At 53.0% G+C, this 20,625-nt stretch overlaps 1 protein-coding gene across 1 annotated transcript; it reads right to left on the bottom strand.

Moving 5' to 3' along the window:
* Positions 1-719: 719 nt before the first annotated feature.
* Positions 720-15,375, bottom strand: BPIFB3 (BPI fold containing family B member 3). Its single transcript, XM_072943586.1, has 15 exons — positions 15,258-15,375; positions 14,555-14,711; positions 12,947-13,051; positions 12,390-12,530; positions 10,869-10,932; positions 9,035-9,095; positions 8,159-8,250; positions 7,847-8,026; positions 6,567-6,620; positions 5,489-5,659; positions 4,555-4,622; positions 3,291-3,333; positions 2,442-2,505; positions 1,839-1,915; positions 720-1,018 (listed from the first exon to the last, which is right to left on the bottom strand). The coding sequence occupies exons 1-15, from the start codon at positions 15,370-15,372 to the stop codon at positions 989-991; spliced, it is 1,422 nt and encodes a 473-aa protein (XP_072799687.1). The 5' UTR covers positions 15,373-15,375; the 3' UTR covers positions 720-988.
* Between the last annotated feature and the right edge of the window lie 5,250 nt (positions 15,376-20,625).

Below are 20,625 nucleotides of genomic sequence, written 5' to 3'. Positions count from 1 at the left end.
TCTCCTCTGTCCCCTCAAATCCTCTGAGCCAGTTCCCAAAACGTCACTGGCACCTTTTCACTTAGCCCCACCCATAAATATCAACTTAGGGCCATTTCCTAAAACTAAGGAGACCCATCTTGAGCAATGGAGAGGAGCCCAGAAAAGAGAGGCAGGCCCCCAGTCTGCCACTGTGTGGTCTTGGGCCAGCTAGGCTCCTCTCTGGTGTCAACTTCCCCACCTGCACTATGAGCATCCAGAGTATCTCTGTTCTGAGGTCTGTCCTGAGGTGTGTTAACAGCAAGGTGTGCAGCCAGTAGGAACCCGACCAGAGCAGCACAGGGTTTCACTCATCTTTGCTGCCTAGAATGCTGGCTCCTCTTCTCCCTGGAAAATTCTTATTTACCCTTCAAAATTCAGCTTAGACATCACTTCTGAGAAGTGTCCCAAAGTCAGAGTGAAAGATGGAGATATTTAGAAAAATAGAGAGAGGAGAGGGAAGGGCAGGGGTGGGGAGGGGAGGAGAGGGAGACACAGGGAGCTCGAGGCAGAGGGGGAGGAAGGCAGGACAAGACACAGAGGCTGCCAGGCCAACCAGGTAAGTTTGTAACACGAAGCTACAAAGACTAGGTCCCAGTCCCTTCGCCTCCCAGGAGCCCTGCCTGAGGCTGGGGAGGGCAACAGAGGCAGAAAGCGAGGCAGCCTCTGTGTGACGAGAGAACAAATCAGCGGGGAGGTGCTGAGACAGAGGATTGTTTATTGGGAGCTCAGGACTTGCCAGGGAGGCCCCAGAGCTTTCTCCAAAGCAGTTTCATGGCTAACCCTGCAGTCCCCTCCCCAGACTCGGGGCAGAGCTGCAGGGCCAGAGCACCTGGGTGGGCCTGGGTGGATAAGGGACACTTAAACTGTCACCAACACAGGCTAGACCTGGGAGGGAAATTGAGGCAGAGTGGGCAGGTGGACAGGAATCTGGCAGTCGACAGGGAGGGATGGCGGCCGTCTGTCAGCCTCACGATGCCACAGTCAGCACAACGGCATTCTACAAGGAGCGACAGTTCTAGGTTAGGTCCCCTGAGTCCTTGTGCCCAACACCCCCGCCATATCCCCCCATCCCTGCAGCCATCTCTGTGTTCCTCCCTTACCACCCTGGGGTTAGCACCACACTTGGACCATAGCTGGCACTCATTAAATGAATGAATGAACAAATGAATGAATGATGATTAAACGACATTCAGTGTGGGAAAGGTCACTGACTTTGGGATTTAAGAGATCTAAGTTAAAGTGCCATTTCTCCTACTAATTTACTGTGTGAACTTGGGCCAGAAATTTGGCCTCCTCCAGCCTTGGTCCTCATCTGAGAAATGGACTCAGAACTCCCTGATCTGCCCACTCCCAGCAGTTCCAAGGCTCAAAAAGTTGTGCTAGACTGAAAAGGATTGTGGGGCCATGTCAATATTCAGTAAGAAAAAGGGTCAATCTATTAGCCATGTCTGCCACAGGCACAGCAGAAGGCAGAGACAGAATATGTATTTGCCACCCCTGGGCCAGGGAAACTGTGATTCTGTGAGAAAAATCTGAGAGTCCATCCTATAGGCCAGTCATGTGTCTGAATTCAACAGGAAAGAACTCTGTGATTGATTGACAATGTCTGCCATGGGCAAGTAAGGAAGGAATGGTAGCAGGTATGTCATATATTTGCCATTTCCAAGTTGGGTAATTTATAATTCCCTGAGCAATTTAGCAAATGGTGCAGGACAGACCAGATGATGAGGCAGAGCAATCCCATCATAAGTTTCAAGCAGGGTTCTCCAGAGACAATCTTAAGGTCCATCTAGGCCACATCTGCGTGAGAAACTCACCTCTATGATCTCCAGGGCTGCATTGGCAAAATTGACATTGAGAACCTTAGGCAGGGGAATTCCAACATCCAGGTTCACTGTGAAGAGGGGGTGGTTGAAAGCAAAGATATGTGTGGGGTCTGGGTGGGACCTGCTGACCCTATTCCACCACTTTGCTTGAGCTGGCCAGCTCTCTTCTTGGAGACTCAGGTTCCCTTATTGGCCTACTCTTACTCATTCTACTAAACCCAAATGAAAACACCCCTTTTCTGTACTGTTGTAAGTAGCTCCCCTCAGCAAAGCCTCCTTGAAGTTCTGTCAGTGCCTTGCATGCTCTGGGTCATCTATATTCTACTCATTTACATGACTATTTCCCTCTGAACTGTGAGCTTGAAGACATGACTCAGGTCAGATAGCTCTTGGGGCCCAGAGTCTGTTGTGATGCAGGAGCTAATCAGTGTTGTTTGAGTGAAAATTATCTTGATTTCTGCGTCTTAGAAATAGGGATAGACCCCTCTCCAGCCTCAGTGTCTCTATTAAGAACAATGGAGAGAGGCAATGATTCAGAAATCCTGAGTTCAGACACTCCTCGTGTCCAAAGAAGACAGTGAAGGCAGCCCGTACTGTTGAGCTTCGGCACATAAGCCACTCGGACCACATCACTGAGCCATTCTTCTAAGCGGGATGCCTGCAACAGAGCACATGGAGGGCTGGGAGGTGTGGCCCCACAGGGAACGGCGCAATCCTTCCCAGGGAGAAAAACCCAGAGGCCCAGTTGCCCCAGCCTCACCGCCCCAAGCCTGAAGGCAGTTCCTGGTGGGCTGTCCACCAGGGACCCCAAAGGGGACTCTGATTTAGGTCGGCTTCACTCTGGGCCCCATGAGCTTGGAAAAGCTGCTCTCCTGGAGGAAGGGTCCGTGGGTCCTGGAAGGGGCCCGTGTCTGAGAAAGAAGGAGATGTGCCTGTCTCCAGTAACTCTGTGTGGTCTGCTCTTAGATTCCTATCAGTTTACGAACATTGAGAACAATCCAGAACCTGAGACCACCGTGAGATTCCAGAACGTCAGAACTCTATGAGAAGCAGCAAACTAAGGGCTCTGTGTGCCTCTGAAATACTGAGACTGTCTGAGTTCAGAAACTTTATTACCTATGTAAAGTTCCAGAATTCTGAATCCTTGTAAGATTTGAGATATTTACAATTTTGTGAGGTTCCAAGGCTTTGGAAGATCGTGAGATTCACGTTCCCAAGATGATGACAGTTTCACACGTGCACATGCGTGTGCGTGCGCCCCCACACACACATACACACACATGCACACGCACATACACACATGCCCTGATGTCCGCCCACCCTGTCTTGTTGGGGCAGAGCTCCGACCAAGGCCAGCTCATCACAGGGCCCATGACGCACCCTTTCCACCCCGACTTATAGACCCTCACCACCGCCAAGCTGCTCACCCTCCCAGAAACTTACATCGAAGGCGTGGCTGAAGGGGGAGGCCAGCTTGACACTGAGCCTGGTGGAGAAAAGACAGATGTTGAGGGGCCCTGGCACCCACCACCCCACCTGCTGAGTGGCACTCTGCCCCACCCACCCTGCCTGCCCCACCCCTAGCTCCTCAGGATCAAGAAACAGGATTCCAGGCCCCATTCTGCCTCTAACCAGCCTTGGCTCAGAGACTCAGTTTTCCTACCTGTAAAACGGACCTGGAGGGATCTAACCTCCCTCTGAGACATCATGACCGCCACCTCTGACTCCATGGCCCCAGAGCCTTGGTCTGACTCTCAACTGTTTGACTAAAGCTCTCTAAGGAGTGGCCCTCTCACAGACTGAGCCCTGGACACAGGGCGCCCTGCACTCAGCAGTTGCTCACTGAAGGCAGTAAACCACCAACAGATCACAGCTGGCCCAAATGAGGTCCAGGGCCAGAGCCCAGACATATGTCTCTGTCTCCTGAGGCCCGAGGCGTCAACCACCACCAGGAAGGGGAGATGAACTGAGGTAGTGGGCAAGGCCTTTGCCAAGCTTAGAAATAGGGTGGCGGTGGAGACTTGCAGGGGGCAGTAGTAGCCAAAGGGGTCTGCAGGGGACCATAAAATGGGGTCAGATGAGCACTGGGAACCTATGGCTCAGGACAGTCAGATCCCAGAGCCCCCTGGGAAAACCCCTGCATCCAGGGGCGGGACAGACTGGCCCCTGGCCCCAGGCCCCAGGCCGAGGTGAAGGCACTGGGCCTGGAGAGCGGAGGCCCAGACTGTGTACCTGCCTCCCGGGACAACCCGCTGTGCACGTTGTGCTTTGCAAGCTGTAAATTGCTGCGTGTTTATGAGGAAGAATTGTCATCAGCTTCATCATCTTTGTTACTATGATTATCACAGGGGTGGAGAAACTAGAGAGAAATAACTAGTTCACATGAATAACAAGGACAGTTAGCTCTGTGGCCCGCTTCAGGGCTGATAACTCAGGAGTCTGGACTCCATATCCCAGCAGTGGGTTTCTCTCCAGGGCCAGGTTTTGAGCAGCCACAGTGGAAGATGCTTGCTCTGGAGCCACTTCTCTGAGCTCCAGTTGCCTCATCTATAAAATGGGCCAACACTACCCCTTCCCCACAGATTCTGAAGGCAAAGAAGATGCTGGTAAAACACCTATAATTTAGTTGATGCTCAAGATCTAAGAGGCGGTTTCTGTTGGTCCTTAATTCTTGTTCATAAAGGCAAGGGCTAGGATCCCACGTTACCGTTCCAGAGACAGGGAGAGGTGCAGCCTGGTAGCTGAGGGAGCCAGCTGGGCATTTAAAGTCATCACCTGCACAGGAAAAGCGGGCAGATTAAGCAGGAGGAGCTTGAGGACAGGTCTGCCTTGGCCAATGGATGAATTTCCACCATCCATTCCCTCCACTAACCCTTGCTGAGGCCCTATTGTGTTGTTAGGGTCCATGCTGGGCTATGAGGAGGCAACTTGAAGGTTCTGGTGCTCAGGAAACAGAGCACTGAGGGCAACCAGTGTCATATGAGAGCAAGTCCTGGGGCTGCAGGAACTTGAACAGACCCTCAGTCCAGCCTGCGGTGAGCCGATGAAAGGGATCCCCAGCGAGGTGACACCTGAGCTGAATCTTGAAAGGTGAGGAGTGAGCCAAGGGAAGGGGAGAAACGGCACTCCAGGTGGTGGTCCCTGCTCAAAGGCAGGGTGATGGGACCTGGCAGTCCCGGGTAACTGAGGCTTAGTGTGCAAGGACAGGAAAGGCAAGGGAATGAGGCAGAGGGCATTGAATGGTGTGTGGTCATGGGAGCAAGTGAGCAGGAGAGGGACCTGCCTCTGCCCAAGTATGTGTTAGGGAAAACTAGCAGAGGTGGGGTGGAGGGGAGCAGACTGGAGGTAGGGGGCCAGCAGGAAACTAGAGGGTCATCCCAGAGATCCCAGAGATATCTGAGCAGAGAGGCCGGGGAGATGGGGGCAATTCCTGAGATCCTGAGGAAACAGCATGGACGTGTGTGATGCAGGAGCAGGCAGGTGTCTAATGGCACTTGGGTCTCAGCTCAGGTGATGACACTGGGGGAGGGACTTCCTGTGTGTGCTGTACCATGTGGGGCTTCCTACCCTGAAATCTGCATCCTGGAGAGGGTCAGCCTACTCATAACCCCAGTGCCAGCTCCCACCCCTCAGCCACTCACCCCGTTCAGCTCAAAGAGGGCTTCAGGGGTCCCTTTAGGGAAGTAGGATAGCACATGGATGTCAGCTGGGATGGAGACCGTGGCCTTCTTGTTCTGGAGCGTGACTGTGGGTGCTTCTTTCACCCGCAGTGAGAGCAGGAGCTGCTGACCAGGGGGCAACTTCCTCAGGGCCTGGAGAGAAGCAGGAGCCGAGCATGGGGCATGAGGGCAGCCCCACTAATAGAATCAGGGATCCCTGATTCTACCACCTTTGCCTCCCTGAAGCCCCTCTCCACCATCTTTAAACTCCCCAGAAGAAAGAGCCTCTGCTGCGTGTCTAGCTCCAATCTCCTCCTTTGCCTGAGACTCCTAAGCCCTTTAGCCAAAGACTCCAATAAGCAGAGGCCCCACTCATGCTTTGAATCGTTACTTTCAAGAGGGCTCACAGAGTTGGTCCGTGCCCCCAGATTCAGCTGCCCCTGCCACTCTTTCTGGTGGAAACCCAGACCTTGCCGGTTTCTTCCTAACCTCTATCAAAAACTGCTGTTTTGTAAAGACCTGGTAGTAGTCATTTCAACTTCAGTATAAATCAGAGTCCAACAGCTGGAAAGAAGCTGGTTCATCCCCAGCCAAGGGGTGGAATGCTGAAGGCCAGGCCCTGTAGTCATGTACTGATTGATGCCCACTGGTCAAATGTCTCTGAATCTTCTCCCTTCAATTCCCTTCCCAAGGCCACTGCCCTGAGTCTTCTCTCCGAGGACAAAGAAGAAAGACTAAAACCAAGATGAAATAAGGCAGCTGAAGGGTGGAGGTTCAGTCACTCGGAAAGAATCTCTTGTCCTCTGCTTGACAGAGGAGTAACAGTCACAGGATAAATGCCCAGTTGACTTCTGGGGCAGCTAAATCCTGGTCCTTTCCTCTCTAAGCAAAATCTGCTATCAGGAAAGGATAGGTGTTAGTCAATCACACTTTAGTGTGAATTTGGACTCAACATTCAATCACAGCTCTCTGGAGAGCTGTATTGGGAAAGATTCTAGAGTCCATTCAGGGTCATCAGGAAAGGACTACAGAGATAAAAGCCTATGAGAGGGTCACTCACCTCAGGGGCCAAAGCCGCCAGGTCTGTAGTTGTCAATGGGACATTGCTGGGAACCTGGACCCGAGACCAAACAGGATGGAGGGTAAATACAGAGATGAGATAGGGATCCCTCAGCACATATAGAATATTTTTTCCCGCCCCAACCCCCAATTACATACACACATCTCTTACAGACACTCATTTTTCTTCTGTTGGTCAATGATAAGCCTTACTATGTGCTAGGCACATGCTAAGGGTTTTGTGTGCCTTTGCTCATTTCACCTTTACAACAGCTCCAAAAAGGAGCCGCTATGATTACTCTCATTTTACAGATGGGAAACTCAAGGCTCCCGTTCAGGGTCATAAGCTGGTAAGTGGTGGCACTAGGCTTTGACCTGGGTAGGCTAATTCTAGAACTTCTAAACTGCCCTGCCAGCACACAATCTGAAGGGCCAGGAATCTGACACTAGACAGTTTTGCCTTTCACCAAAAAAGTATGTTTAAAAACTATGAATTTGTTTCCAGTATTTACAAATCAGGACATTTCACTTAAGTTTGCCAGTTTCTGGCTAAAAAATTGGAAAATCTGGTCACACCTGCCTCCCAGCTCAGGGGTCTGTTTCAACCACCCAGAGGCCTTTGGAGTTCTCTCTGGCCGCACCCTGCAGGAAATAAGTGATCAATCCCTGCTCCCTTGGGCTGAGCTGCAGATGGGGTGGGGGGGCAGTGGCTCAGAATTCATTGTCTTTAGACAGGGCTGAGATCAAGAAAATGTCTCTGGGTAAGGTTTTTGGGGGCTTGGCCTTCCAGACATCTGTGAGGGCATGAGAGGGGCCAGAATGGAAACAGAGAGGTCTAAGAAGCTTTGGAACAAATATCCAAGAAACCTTGGTATAGTCCAACCCTACTGTTCTCGCCAACTCAAATCTGCTCTTGAGGAAGCAGTGGAAATGTTAGCCATTCACACTTTAGTGTGAAATTGGGCTTTGACTCAAGGGCTCATCTGGCACAGGGATGGAAAGTTGGCTACATTTCATATGCCAATTTGGATCAACTGAAAGTGACTTTCTGAAGTATCATGTTGAGAAGGATTCAGAAGTCCCATTCAGGTTTAGCCAAGTAGAGGGCCACCATCAAATAGCAACATCTGCCACAGGGACAAAAGTGGGCATGTGTGTGCTGTAAACTTGTCTAACTCTCTCCAGTTAGAAGAAAAGGGTTCATCAAGGTTGATCAGTGATGATGTGACTAGGTCACCACTAGCATCACCAAGGCACAGCAAAGCAGGGAGCCACACTCACCAGCTCAGGGGTGATGTCCAGGTCAAGGGCACCATTGGTCTGCAGAAGCTCAAACACAGTGTTGAAGAGGTACAGAGGCACGGTCACCTGGGATGTGTGGTCCTCCTTGGGGGGCACCTTGATGGGGTGGTGGGGCTTGGGGAAGTCGATGATGTCACCTGCTATGCTCTTCACGATGGGCTGCAGGGGCCGGAGACAGGGAGTGGCGGGGTCTCAGGGAGCTTGCTCACCTCCCTTTGACTCAGCATTCCCCACCTGGCCTCCACCGGTACTCAACCCCCAGCTGTGGGCAGGGCCTCAGTGGGCACTCACATTGATGTCCAGCTCTATGTACTGGTTTGAGATGAGAGGCAGTGTGGCCAGAGTGAATTCCACGGACCCAAGAGCCCCAAGGGGCACCAAGCCTGCATGGAGAGGGGAAGAGGGAGAAGGACCCCACAAGTCCAGGCCCCAAAAATTACAGGCCTTACTTCAATTTATTGAGTGCTTGCTGAATGCCTAGCATTCTACTAAGACTCACTGGGTGCTCCTATAATCCCCATTTTACAGATACAGAAACTGAGGCTCCAACAGAGGAAGTCACCAGCCCCAGGCTACACAAGCCCCAGAGCAGCAAAGCCAGGATTCCTGTTTTCCAGAGCTGGTACCACTAACTACCTTGTTGCCCTGCCTCTCTCATATAACATCACGTATAGAGACATAGCTGCCCCCAAGTTTTCTATCCTTATCCTAGTTATGCACTTTTATACTTTTCAAGGCCCTTTTGTGAATACAAAAGGCATCTGTGTCTCCATAAGGCTCAGAGAGACTGGGGGTCACTGGAACTGTGGGGCCTGGGGTTCCTAACATAAGCTCTGGACTTGGATCATCTTGTCTGTCCAGATAATAATAACATGCTTCTGCCTCATGCTTCTGCCAGTGCCGGACACACCACCGGTGCTCAGTATGTGACCAGAAGCCCCGGGCAGATGGGGAACTGGATGGCTCCGAGTCTCCACGCCCTGCTGAACTGGCCTCAGCCCAGAACTCCACCAGCAGGCCTCCTTAAAGGGGCGGCCTTGTCAGTCTGAGGAACACATGAAAGGACCCAGAATTCTGACCTGTCCTCTTCCCTGGTACCCCACCCATTGGGGTAATGGGGGAGTGGGTAAGAGGAGGTGCAAAGAGGAGGGGTGGACCCCAACTTACTCAGCACAGTTCCCAGGAGCTCGTTCACCACGCCCAGCACACTGTCCACCACGGGGCACAGCTGTGTCCGGAGGAGACGGGAGTTACAGGAAAGTAAGAGCGGGCCCCAGCCTGGCACAGGGAACAGCAGCACTTTCTTTAAATGATTTGCTATGTGGTTCCGGGACCAAGGCAAGGCAGAATGTGGAGATGGACGCGGGGAGGGGCACACAGAGGGAGGGGACAGGAGCTGGAAGTGTCAGAGGGCAGAGTGGTTGGAACAGAGGACAAGTTACAAGGGCCCCCTCAGAAATCCTTGGAGGATGCTGCAGGGATGGAGAGACACATTCCAGAGACCAGTTGGGGGCGTGGGGACCAGGCCCTCCCCTGGGGAGGCAGAGTGGCTCTTCCCTCTGAGGCCTCAGGCCCTCCTGCCACCCAGGTGGGCGCTGGGAGATGTACAGTCCAGACCCCACAGAAGGGCGCCTCCTGCCTCTACCTGGAGGCAGGCCTGGGCCCAGGGCATCCACTGCGCACACCACCCTGTGTTTCCTGAAAACCCTTGGGCTGTGAGAACAGAGAGCAAGCAGTTCGGCTTCCAGAATCCTGAGTTTGGGAGTCACAGAAGCTGAGGCCCCTGGAGCAGAAACCCCAGAGGTGACCCAGCACAGGGCCTTCAGTCCACAGCTGGGGCCGGAGGAGACGGGCGACCTGCTCAAGGTCACAGCTCTTCTCAGAGAGACGAGAGAGGGCTGCCTTTCCACTTAAACTTGGAGCCCCAGACTCTAGGGCTTCTGGGGTCAGGCACGTTACAGAAATGAGAGGAGACCAGAGGGACTGTGATGGGAGGAGGGAGGACCCCCTGGGCGCCAACCAGGTGTGACCTGCAGGAAGGAGGTACGTGCAGCTGGGGTGGCTGATTGCATAGGAGAGGCCAGAAATCGGATTGTTAAGAGAAATTTCTAATCTCTAAGTGCCAGCAATTAAGTCTTATTTTTAAAATCTCTTGGAGTCACATAAATCCTGTCTTGTAGCCAGTTGTTCAGAGGCCTAAGTTAGGGGCCACAGTTGAAATGTACCCACATCCCCTTGTTGAAATCCAGCTGAGACAGGCCTGGCTGGGGTCTCTGCTGCTGGGAACTTCCCTTCTCCCCCTGAGCTGCTTTTCTGATTGGATTCTTCAAGCTCAGGGCAGTTTTGCCGCTTCCACGGGGGTTCTTCTCATGAGAGGTCCTGCCCGGGGATCAGGAGGCCTGACTGCCCTTTGCAGGCTGTGTGTCCCCCGCAGGCCCCTCCCCTCTCCGTCCTCGATGAAGTGGGGTCTTGGCCAGACCAGCTCTTCTCAAGTGTAGTTCAAGGGACAGCGGGGGCAGGCCAGGGACAAGCATCCTGGAGCAGTTTAATCGTAAGGTGCTTAACATATGATGCATTACTATACATGTACATGATTTTCTGGACATGTTGGCTAAGCACAGGGCTCAGTTTAAAATCACTGAGTGACCCAATTTTAATTCAGAGCTAGTTTAAAGAAATATATAAATAATAATAATATAATACACGTGGCAAAGACAGAGCAGGGGATAAGAAAGGGACTTGGATTTGGGAGCAGGGGACTCAGGTCACCTGAAGCTGTGAGTTTAGGATTGGGAACTCTGGGGACACATTGTGCCAAGCCACCTCCAGACTGATAGGTGGCACCTGGGAGTCCCGTGGGCAAGCCAGGATGGGATTACCTGGTGGGCGTGAAAGGAAAGAACGGCCTAATCCTGTCTGGCGCCCAGATTTACTCCAAGCTGGGGGAGGAGGGGCAAGCCCAGGGGGAGGGGTGCCACTAGCCTATGACCCCCACACTCACCAATCCTGGCAGCACTTTGAAGAGTGTCTGTTCCACAACCCCAAAGAGCGGTGCAGGCAGAACCCTGGGCAGAGAGAGATGCGTGAGGGTGTGGTCAGTGCACAGGGACAGTGCCAACCCAGATGTCGTAGCAGGCTGAGCACTGGGGGCTCTGGACATCTCCTGTCTTCTCTCCTGGTGGGGTTGGCTGGGGCTTTGGGGACCTGGGTTCAAATTCTGGGTCTGTCTCAACATGGGACCCAGAGGAGGATTTCAGTTTCCCCATCCATACAGTGCCTGCCTTAGAGTTGTTGCCGCTGAGATCAAATGGGAGTGTTTATGTGTCTGTACTCAATAAATATCTGATACCCTGTATCCTCCAATAAGTATAGACAAGTGACATTTGGCCTAGAACAGCACCTGACTTAGAGTGAGGGTTTAATAAGTATTCGTTGAATGAATGAATATTTGTTGAATTAATAAATATCTGTTGAATAAATGAGCGCATGAGAGGGTGGCCTGAGGATGAGAAGTGCATGCAGATGGGCTTAGGTCTGTTTGGAGACCATGGGGGTACAGAGGGAGGGGTGACAACCACAGGACCACAACCACAGGTCACCAACACCCTCCTGGGCTCCACCTCCTCCAAGCCCCCTCTAGCCCATAGGAGCAGGATGGAGCCCAAAGACCCTGCCCAGAAACCCCTTATTAAGGCCGTTCTGCAGACAGGACCAATCTAGGTACCCTCTTCTTGGGAGCTAACACAGAGCTGCCTGATCACCCATCACTGCTCAGGGCCACCCAGCACAGGTGGAGTGTAAGTGTGGGATTTGGCCTGGAACAGAAAGACTAACAGGGGTTGACTCAAATTTTAGGGCAGGGGCCGCTGGGGGTCTGTGTAGAGTGCTGAGAGAAAGCCTAGGACCTGAGTCCATAACCAGCGCATCTTCATGCTTGCCTCAATCTGTGTGTGTGACCTTGGACAAGTTCCTTGCCCTCTTTGGGCCTCAGCTGTCCCATGGGAGTGACGATTCAAACAAGTATAGGAAGGGCCATTGTGTTGGAAGAAATGGATACAAAAGTGTCAGAGATTTCCAGATCATTGAATTTAGGTCCTCGTAATACAGATGGGGACAGTGAAGCCCAGACAGGGGTGGGGGTTTCTGTGGGGGTCACACAGCAAGTCAGGGCTGAGCTGGGTGTCTGATTTGCTAAGAGAAGGGACTGAGATGTCCACAGGTCAAGGGACCACAGGGGACCCTTGTTCTATTTGGAAGAAAGGACAGCAGGAGAAAGGGGACACTCAGGAGTGGATATGGCAAACCGCGGACTGGGCCAGAGCTCGTGACGGTGCTGGCCTCAGTCTACGGCTCTGTGAGGCGGGTTGAGCCAGCAAGACCGACGGAGGCGGGGTGAATTCAGGACCCGCCCAGCGGGCCGGTCCCAGGAGACCCAGGAGATGCCCGTGCGCGCAGGCGCGATGAGCCCGGCAGGTAGGGGCGCGGGAAACGGCCCAGCACCGGCTCAAGCCTGCGCACTCACCCCGAGAGCACGCTGATGTGGCCCAGGAGCGTGCTGCAGCGCTTGAGGATGAGGATGGGCGTACCTCGCGCGCTCACGCCCAGTGCCACCCGCGACGACACGTTCACCTCGGCGGCCAGCTGCAGGAGTCCCCCCAGAGGGCTGCAAGACCAGAGGCTGGGACCTGGTCTGGCCACGCTCCACCCACCAGGTCGCCTCAGCCACGCCCACCCCAGGGCTCTGACGAGAGGTGGGTGGGCTAGCCCTGCGAGCCGTCTAGTCCCCAAGCCCCCTTTCCTCAACCCCACCGGTGAGCTCCAGGCAGTGGGGTAGGGGTCTTCAGGGAGAGTGAGATGGAAGTCCCAGACATCAGTGGGTTGAACATCCCTGGGGAGGGGTAGTGGGTTGAGATTCAGGGAGGGAATAGGAGAATGAGAGTCCCTTGGGAAGGAAGTAGGGTGGGATAAAATAGGGGGCAGGGGGGTGGGTGTTGGGGGACAATAGGGTAGGGGGTCCCTAGTAGGGCAGTGGGATGGGGTGGGGAGCAGTAGGGTAGAGGTTCCCAGGGGCACACTCACCCAGAGCCATGCAGGCCCACCTTGGTGTGCAGGGTCACCTGCACCCCAAACCCCGGCAGCAGCTTCAGAGACACCTTTGGCAGTGTGACCTCCTCAAACGTCAGGCTGTGTGGAGAAGGCCACTCACTACCAGACACCCCCCAGCGCCACTCCCTTAGTGCCTGGACCATCCCAGACCAGGCAGCAAGCACCTACAGCCTCTCTCCGGTGTGTCTCCCATCCCACCTCTAACCCATAAAACCAACAGTGGGCCCTTGGGCCTGTGACTTCACCTCTCTGGGCCTCGGTTTCTTCACCTGTGAAGGGGGGTAATACAAGTACTCACTTAGAGGCATGTTACAAAGACAAATGAGATAAGGTAGGTGCAGCAGCTGGTAAAGCACATGCTCTAGAACTGTAAACCATCATCCTCACTGGAGGCTCAATGAATTAAAGTGCTCCCCCGACCCCATCCCCATGGCTGCAACCCTGCTTCAGTCTCCGGCCTAAGTCATTGTCCTCCCACTCCCACCTCCTAGGCTTGTATATCAACCCAAGGGGGTTCTCAGACACAGCTCCCCACAGTTCATTATTTTGTCTGTCCTCTGGGCCTTTGCCTCAGCTGTTCTCTCAGTCTGGAACATCCTTTCCTTGATTTTCCTTCCATTCTGAATCCACTGTCAGCTAGCTGACAGCTCTCCTGATTTCAGCTAGGGTGTCTCCTCCTGCAGGAATCTCTCTTTCCTGCTTCTCTGATGCAGGCAAATGCCTTCTTCTAAGCAGCTCCCACACCTGGCCGGACTGTCTCCGTCACTGCCCTGAACTCACAGGATCATGACTCTTGGGCCTAGTCTCATACTGGCAGCTCTTTGAAGCCAGGACAATGTCTGGTTCATGTCTGAGGCCCCAGCATCACCAAGCAGGGGGTATTCTACAATAGGAGGGGGACTAGATCTATTAATAATAATATTATAATAATAATAACTAATATTTATTGAGCATTTACTATGTGCCAGGTTCTATTTTAGCTGTTTGACACATAGTCACCATCCTGGCAACAACCCAACAAGCAGCTGCTCGTGGTGCAGCCGGTAAAAGCCAGATGGTTCCAGTTCCAGCTCTACCATTAACTTGGGCAAATCACATGGCTGCTCCATGCCTCAGTTTCCACATCTGTAAAATAGGGATAATGACAGTATCCACCACAGAGTGATACTTAGTGATCGTCCAGGCAGTCAGCCCTGACCAGCTCCCTTTCCAGATATCCATTTACTATTTTGGAAGGTGGGCATTGATCCCCCTTTCTGCTCCCAGCACCCCATTTCCTCCTGTACAGGGACACTTCCTGAACCCCCAGCTCCTGGCCTTCAGCCTTTCCTGGGGATCCCTGATCCACCACCAGCCATGGACTGGTTTCTGCCCGGCTGAGGCAGGGAGCATCGCCGTGATTAAACACCCAGACGCCCCCATTACTGCCCTCCCTCGCTGGGTTAGGATGAGCTCAGGCAGGTCGCTTCACTGCCTGCCAACCAATTTTAAAGAGTCAACCTCTTCTCTATTCCCCAAAGTAAAGACCAGCCTTTCTGTAGGGCACACAGTAGGTCAAATGGCCACATTGTGAGGACTTACCCAGAAAGCTCCTCGACGACGCCAAAAACCCCTCCGTAGCTCAGCAGGCCACCTCCTCCGAGCAGGCCCCCCGAGCCCAGGAGGCCTTGGTTCACCGATGTGACCGTCCCCAGCACATTCTGCAGGATAGGCCCCCCAACCAGTGAATTCTGGATGGCTGCAAAGAGGGCAGGGGGAGGAAGGTTCATTTTCGGATGAGGAAACTAGGGCCCAGAGAGGGGTAGAGACTGGCCCAAAGTCACACAGCAAATTGGTTTGGGATTGACCCTGGGCCACCCAGTAGCACCAGAAGAAAGGGCAGAATTAAAGGAGGGAGTGTGCAGCATTTGCTCCCTGTAGCATTTGCTATTCATGACTATTCTGTCTTATCCCTGAGAGTGTTGAGACCTGGAGCCCCAAATGCCTAGTAGAGTCCCCCCACTCCAGAAATGTGGAACAGCCAGCACCCTCCCCTGGACCTCCTCAACCCCACTCGCCCCTCCCTGAGGGAGACACAGCCCACGCATGTCCATACCACCCAGTTCACCTCTCAGAAGAAAGTGAACTAATCCTGCATTGGAACCTGCAAGCAAGCCTTTAACCCCCTGAACTCTGTGTGGTTCGGAATCGAAAACTGTCCTCATCTGTTCCTGCAGTGTAAGCATATCAGTGGGGTTGTTGACGCTGCAGCGGACCCCTCACACAGTGCCCACCTTGGGCTCACCTTTGCCGAGTTCATCCTTGTCAATCCGAGCCAGCGTGCCCACTGTCTCAAGCAGCCCCTGGCACGGAGTCACCAGACCCCAGAGGAGAAGCAGAGACCACACACCCAGCATCATCGGCGTCACACCTACCATGGGCGGAAGCGGGAACCCTGAAGCCATCCTGTCCTGGTGCCCAGGATCCTCTTCCTCCCTGTGCCCCTTCACCAACCTGGGGCCCTCCCACCCACCTGGCCCAGCTCAAGTCCAGCTTCACTCCCAAGAAAGCCTTCTCCATCCAATGCAAGCAAAGGCTAACACATTTGACTTAAAAGTCTTAGTGCTCTGTGACCCCAGTGGCCCTGGAGCTGTCCCTGAAGGAGAGCAACAGATGGGCCTTCCTTTCTGGGACAGCAGGATGGGAGCTCTATTCCCTGGACCACTATCTTATTGGCTCATGAAGTCATTTGAGAAGGGGTGGCTGATTGGAGACATCCAGTACTAGACGTAACATTCCTCATTTCTCTCCTCCTGCCCTCCTTTATTCTGAATGATGTTGGAAAGAATGAGGTGGGAGGTGGGAGCATAGCTAATTTACTAGTTTCATAGAATGGAACTTTTCTGCATGCAGTTCCATATCTGCCAGCCCAATCACATACCCATCTATCCCCTCATGTCACCCCTGCTTAAACCCTTCTGGGGTCCCCCACACAGGCTCCTTACTGTTACTCACAAGGGCCCTGCCTGCCTTCTCAGTCTTAACCATGATAAGCTCCTTCTACCTCAGGGCCTTTGCACGTTCTGTTCCTTCTGTTAGGAAGGCTCTTCCTCTGGTTCTTTGCATGACTGACTCTTCATCCTTCAGGTTCTGAATAAATGTCACCTGCTAGGAAAAGCCTCCCTCTTTTACTTCGTATAAAGAAGCCCATCTTTCACTAAACACCACCCAGAATATTTACTTTAAAGCAATTTGCTATTATGCTTCGTGTTTGTGTCCTTGTTTGCCACCTCTTTGAGCTCCACAAGGGCAGGACTGTGTCTAGGGCCTCCATGCACGGTTGTATACTGGAGGGGTTGCCTGCTGAGGGGGTGAGTGTGGATGGAAATTTAGCTCCACTTCACTCGCCAACTGTTTGCCCTGGCGCAGACTATGTCTACCCAGGAGGACCCCATTTTCTTATTTGCACAGGGGTGCGTACAGTTTCTGTCTGGACCAGCAGCTGTCCCAGCAGTGTCTGTCTTCTTTCCCCAGGACTTGTCTCAGAGTGGCTCCCTGTAACCTTGGGTCTCTCATAGAAGGAAATACTCCCACAGTGGGAAACCAGTCGGAGTCTGTGGCTTAGAGAAAAATGGGCACCCCTTGAGTCTAGGACGTTTCTGACCTCAGCCCACCCATCTCTGCTTCTGCCCTTCTCTGAGCCCTAGTTCTCCCATCTGCAAAATAGACATTTTCTCCCATTACCCTCCAGGTACCCCCAGAGCCCTCCCAGGGAGAATTCCTTCTGTGCCTATTATTCAGGTGGGACAGCGGGGTGGTCCCAGGGTCAAGGGTTGAGGATCTGGATAAAGCCTGGGCTCCAGTAAGGCTGCCTTACCCGCTCCTGCAGCTCCACGAGGGGTGGGGGTTCCCAGCCTCCTGTCAGCTCCTCCACCCTCTTGGGCCCGGGGGCGGCCCTTATATCCCTACAATGACTCTGGGGACACAAAGGGGGCACAGCCGCCAGAAACCCGTCAAGGTGTCACGTCAGAAACAAATTGCGGTTTTCACCGCGGGCCTAAGCTAAGCCTTCCTTCTTGGGGGAGAGTGAAGGAGGGGCTGGGGTCGGTGCCCAGGGGTAGGAATGGAGGCATGGGGGCTGCAGAGGCAGCCGCCCCCCGCCCCCAGACATGCCCACCTATGGGGTCTCCCTCCGGGATTCCCGAAGGGCCACACCCGAATGGCACAGAATCCACCCTGCCTCCCCTCCTACCCCAACTGAGGCCCAGGGAGAGAAAGAAGGAGCTTAGGGCTGCTGGGTCTCCTGACCCTCTGCCACCGCCACCCCAGGCCTGGCGTCGGGGACAGCCATGGGGACAGACATGAGGCCTGGAGAGAAGAACTCTGGGCTGATGTCGGGGAGGGGCACCAACCCCACCCCCACCTCCAGAGACCCAGCGTCCCCGGGGCTCCAGAGCAGGCTGCCTTTTCTCCCTCCTGAGATGGCAGTGGAGAAAAATTCATTCGTTCATCCATCCATTCATTCATTAGTTCTTCAGCTGGCATTTGGGGAACCCCATACTGTTTGCTGGGTGCTGGGGATACAACTATAAACAAAAGAAACATATCAGCAGCTCTGGGGAGATGACTGGTAGAAATATCATGCAATTAAAGTATTTTCTAGTAGCCACATTAAAAAAAAGATAAAGAAGAAGAAACAAATGAATTAATTTGCATAGTAGAGTTTATTTAACCCAATATATCCAAAATATTATCATATACTATCTAATCAATATAAAATTCTTAATGCCTCACCCTACACTTTTTCTCATACTAAGTCTGCATACCAAATTTGGTCTCACCACATTTCAAGTGTTCAATCTCCTCATATACCATTGACCATCATATGGGCCAGCACAGCTCTGGAGGGAACAGGTAAGCACATGATGCAGTAAGTCAGAGGCTGATGCAAAAATAAAGCAGTAGAAGGGGTGTAATTTTCAGTATGGTGTCAGGGGAGGTCTCCTATTAGAGCCAGTGTGATCTTTGACCTGCAGGAGGAGAGGGAGTGGGCCCCGTGGATGTCTGGAGAACAGCCCACCAGATGAAGGGATGGGCAAGTCCAAAGGCCTTGAGGTGATGTGTTCCAGGAACATCAGGGAAGTATGTGCGTTTAGAGGGATGTAGGACATGGGGCCGAGGAGGGGATGGGGCCCTGCAGGTTACTGTGGGGACTTGGCAGACTTTGGCTTTTGTTGGCACTTCTTCTGCAGGTCCTGGCTCAGGCATCCTCTCCTCCAAGAAGCCTTCCTGACTCCCAAGCTGACTGTGATCCCACAGCCTCCTGGGATCCCCTCTGTCAGAATCGGTGACATTCAGGGCTGTAATCATGTTTCTGGTTCTCATGGTCTCCTGCCCGGGGCCCTGAGGCCCTGCTGATGAGCTGGGGAGGAGGGATGGTATTGGCCTGGTTCACCTCCCAATCTCTGAACCACTAACCATATAGTGTTCATCTTATGACTGAAGACACCAAGCCAGGTTTCTCAACATCACTTTTTAAAAAATAAGCCTTTTATTGAAATATAAAGCTCAGATCCTAAGTGTACAACTTGTTGAATTTTTACAAACAGTACGCCAGAAGCCCCTGGGATCCCCTCCAAGTCCTGACCTTAATGGATGAGCCCAGTATGCTCTTGGGCTCATGTCAACAGAACTGCATGTGTGTACTCTTTCCTGCGTGGCCCCTTCACACCCTGTGTCTATGCAACTTATTCACGTTGCGCAAGGCAAAGATTTGTTCTTGTTCGCTATGTGCTACCCCATTGTGTGAACACCCCCAGTTTGCTATCCATTCTCCTGTCCAAAGGCACCCAGACCTTCCAGTTGTCTCTTAGAATAAAATTGCTCTGAATATCCTTGTTGAGTCTTTTTTGTGAACATGGGTTTGTCTTTTACTTCTCTCAGATGGCCAGCCAGGAGCGGGATTGCTGGACCACGGTGCTGCACACGCATGTGCCTGGCGAATTTTCCGGGGAACCGCCAGGGCTCTCCCCAGTGCCTCTGCACTGGCACTCCCACCAGCAGTCTGGGAGTCGCAGCTGCTCCGCATCCTCGCCAGCACTGGGTGGCGCCAATATTTTTAAGACATTTGTTGGAAGGAGCAGAAGGAAAAGCTAGCACCTAACATTTATGGAGCGCTTATTGTTTGCAAGCACTGATATGTGGGAATCCATACGGTCACCACGAAGACAGGAAGGTTAGCACTGTCAGTATCTCCCCATCTTACCCTCAAGGAGCCAAGGCTATCCAAGGGGAAGCCACTGGCCCAAGGTCACACAAGAGCCCAGCCACCTGTCTGACTGTGACAATCATCATCACAGCCACCGCTTGGGCCAGCCCCCTGGAAGGGAGGAAGATGCTACCCAGTTTCTGGCCTTTTTTTCCCAATTCCTTGCACACCCCACTCCAGAGGAGACCACTTACCCACCTTCATGTGCTGAAGTCGAGTCAGGGATGGGCCGGCCCATGAGAAGGATTAATGAAAATCCGTATCTCCAGGCCTCATCTTGCAACCCGGACTCAACAGGCCTGGGGTACGGGGCCTGGGAACTGGTGTGTTTAACCAGTCTCCAGGGGCAATCTGATGTGCAGCCCTTTTGAGAACCCTGGGTGATGTGGAGCCAAGGAAGGGATTAGAGCAGGAAAGGCACTTGAGGAGAAAGACTGCCTAGGCATTAGCTCCCAGAGTGAAGGTCCTGGAACCAGAATTCCTGGGTCCAAATCCCGACTCTGGTCATCACTATCTCAGGGCCTCAGTTTCCCCAGCTGCAAAATGGGCTGATGTTACACATCCTCACCCTCACCTGACTAGTCTGGCTGTGAGAACGGTATCCAGGAGATGAACTGTAGGGCATCAAGGAAGAGGTGCCAGAGAAAGTCAGCGGATGGCAAGATCCCTTGGAGGTCCCCCCGAAGGTACTGGAGCTGAGGTGGGCTGGGAGGGAGAATGCAGGCTGGGTGGTGACTGGTGTGGACACAGACGTGGGGAATGGTGTGTAGGCTTCATCCTTCCCACCATTCTGGCAGGCCCTTGTGGGTAAATAGTCGTGGGCCCAGGATCAAAGACCTGGCTCTGCTCCCTTCTTGCTCTGTGACTATGAGCAGATTACACACCCTCTCTGGATCTCACTTTCTTTAAAGGTAGATGCTGCATCTTGCTGCTGAATGTTGTGTGAAAAAGCAAGGAGGAGACATGGACTCAGGCAGAGAGGGTTCAAGTCTAGCACTACATGCAAGTGTGCCCTTCAGCACTGACTGCATCTCTCAGAGCCTCCACTTCCTCAACCAGTGAAGCTTAGAAGGTAGGCAATGCTCATGAGGAGAGACTCTCCACCACTGCCTCCCTAGGAGTTGGGGTCACAGTGCAGGGCTCCCCCTGCCAGCCCAGCCCTCATTTTCTGCCCAGGGTAAAGCAGAGGTAACTGATCACTCAAAGAATGTTGAAATCAGATTAGAGGTTAGAGCATTTAACCCCTCTCCCATTTCCCAGATGGGAAAACTGAGGTCCAGAGAGGAGATATGGTTTGTCCTCGCCCTTCTGGCTCTCAAGCTTTGTGCCTTGGTTTCCCCACCATCTGTGCACCGGGCCTGGGGAGGGCGGTGGTGAAGTTTTAGGTGGCCCTGAATTTACTGTG

Source organism: Vicugna pacos, chromosome 19 (genome assembly GCF_048564905.1).
Source record: "Vicugna pacos chromosome 19, VicPac4, whole genome shotgun sequence".
In the NCBI taxonomy this organism is placed as follows: domain Eukaryota; kingdom Metazoa; phylum Chordata; class Mammalia; order Artiodactyla; family Camelidae; genus Vicugna; species Vicugna pacos.
Note: the sequence above shows the minus strand (reverse complement) of the source record. Positions and strands in the feature narration are given on the sequence as shown.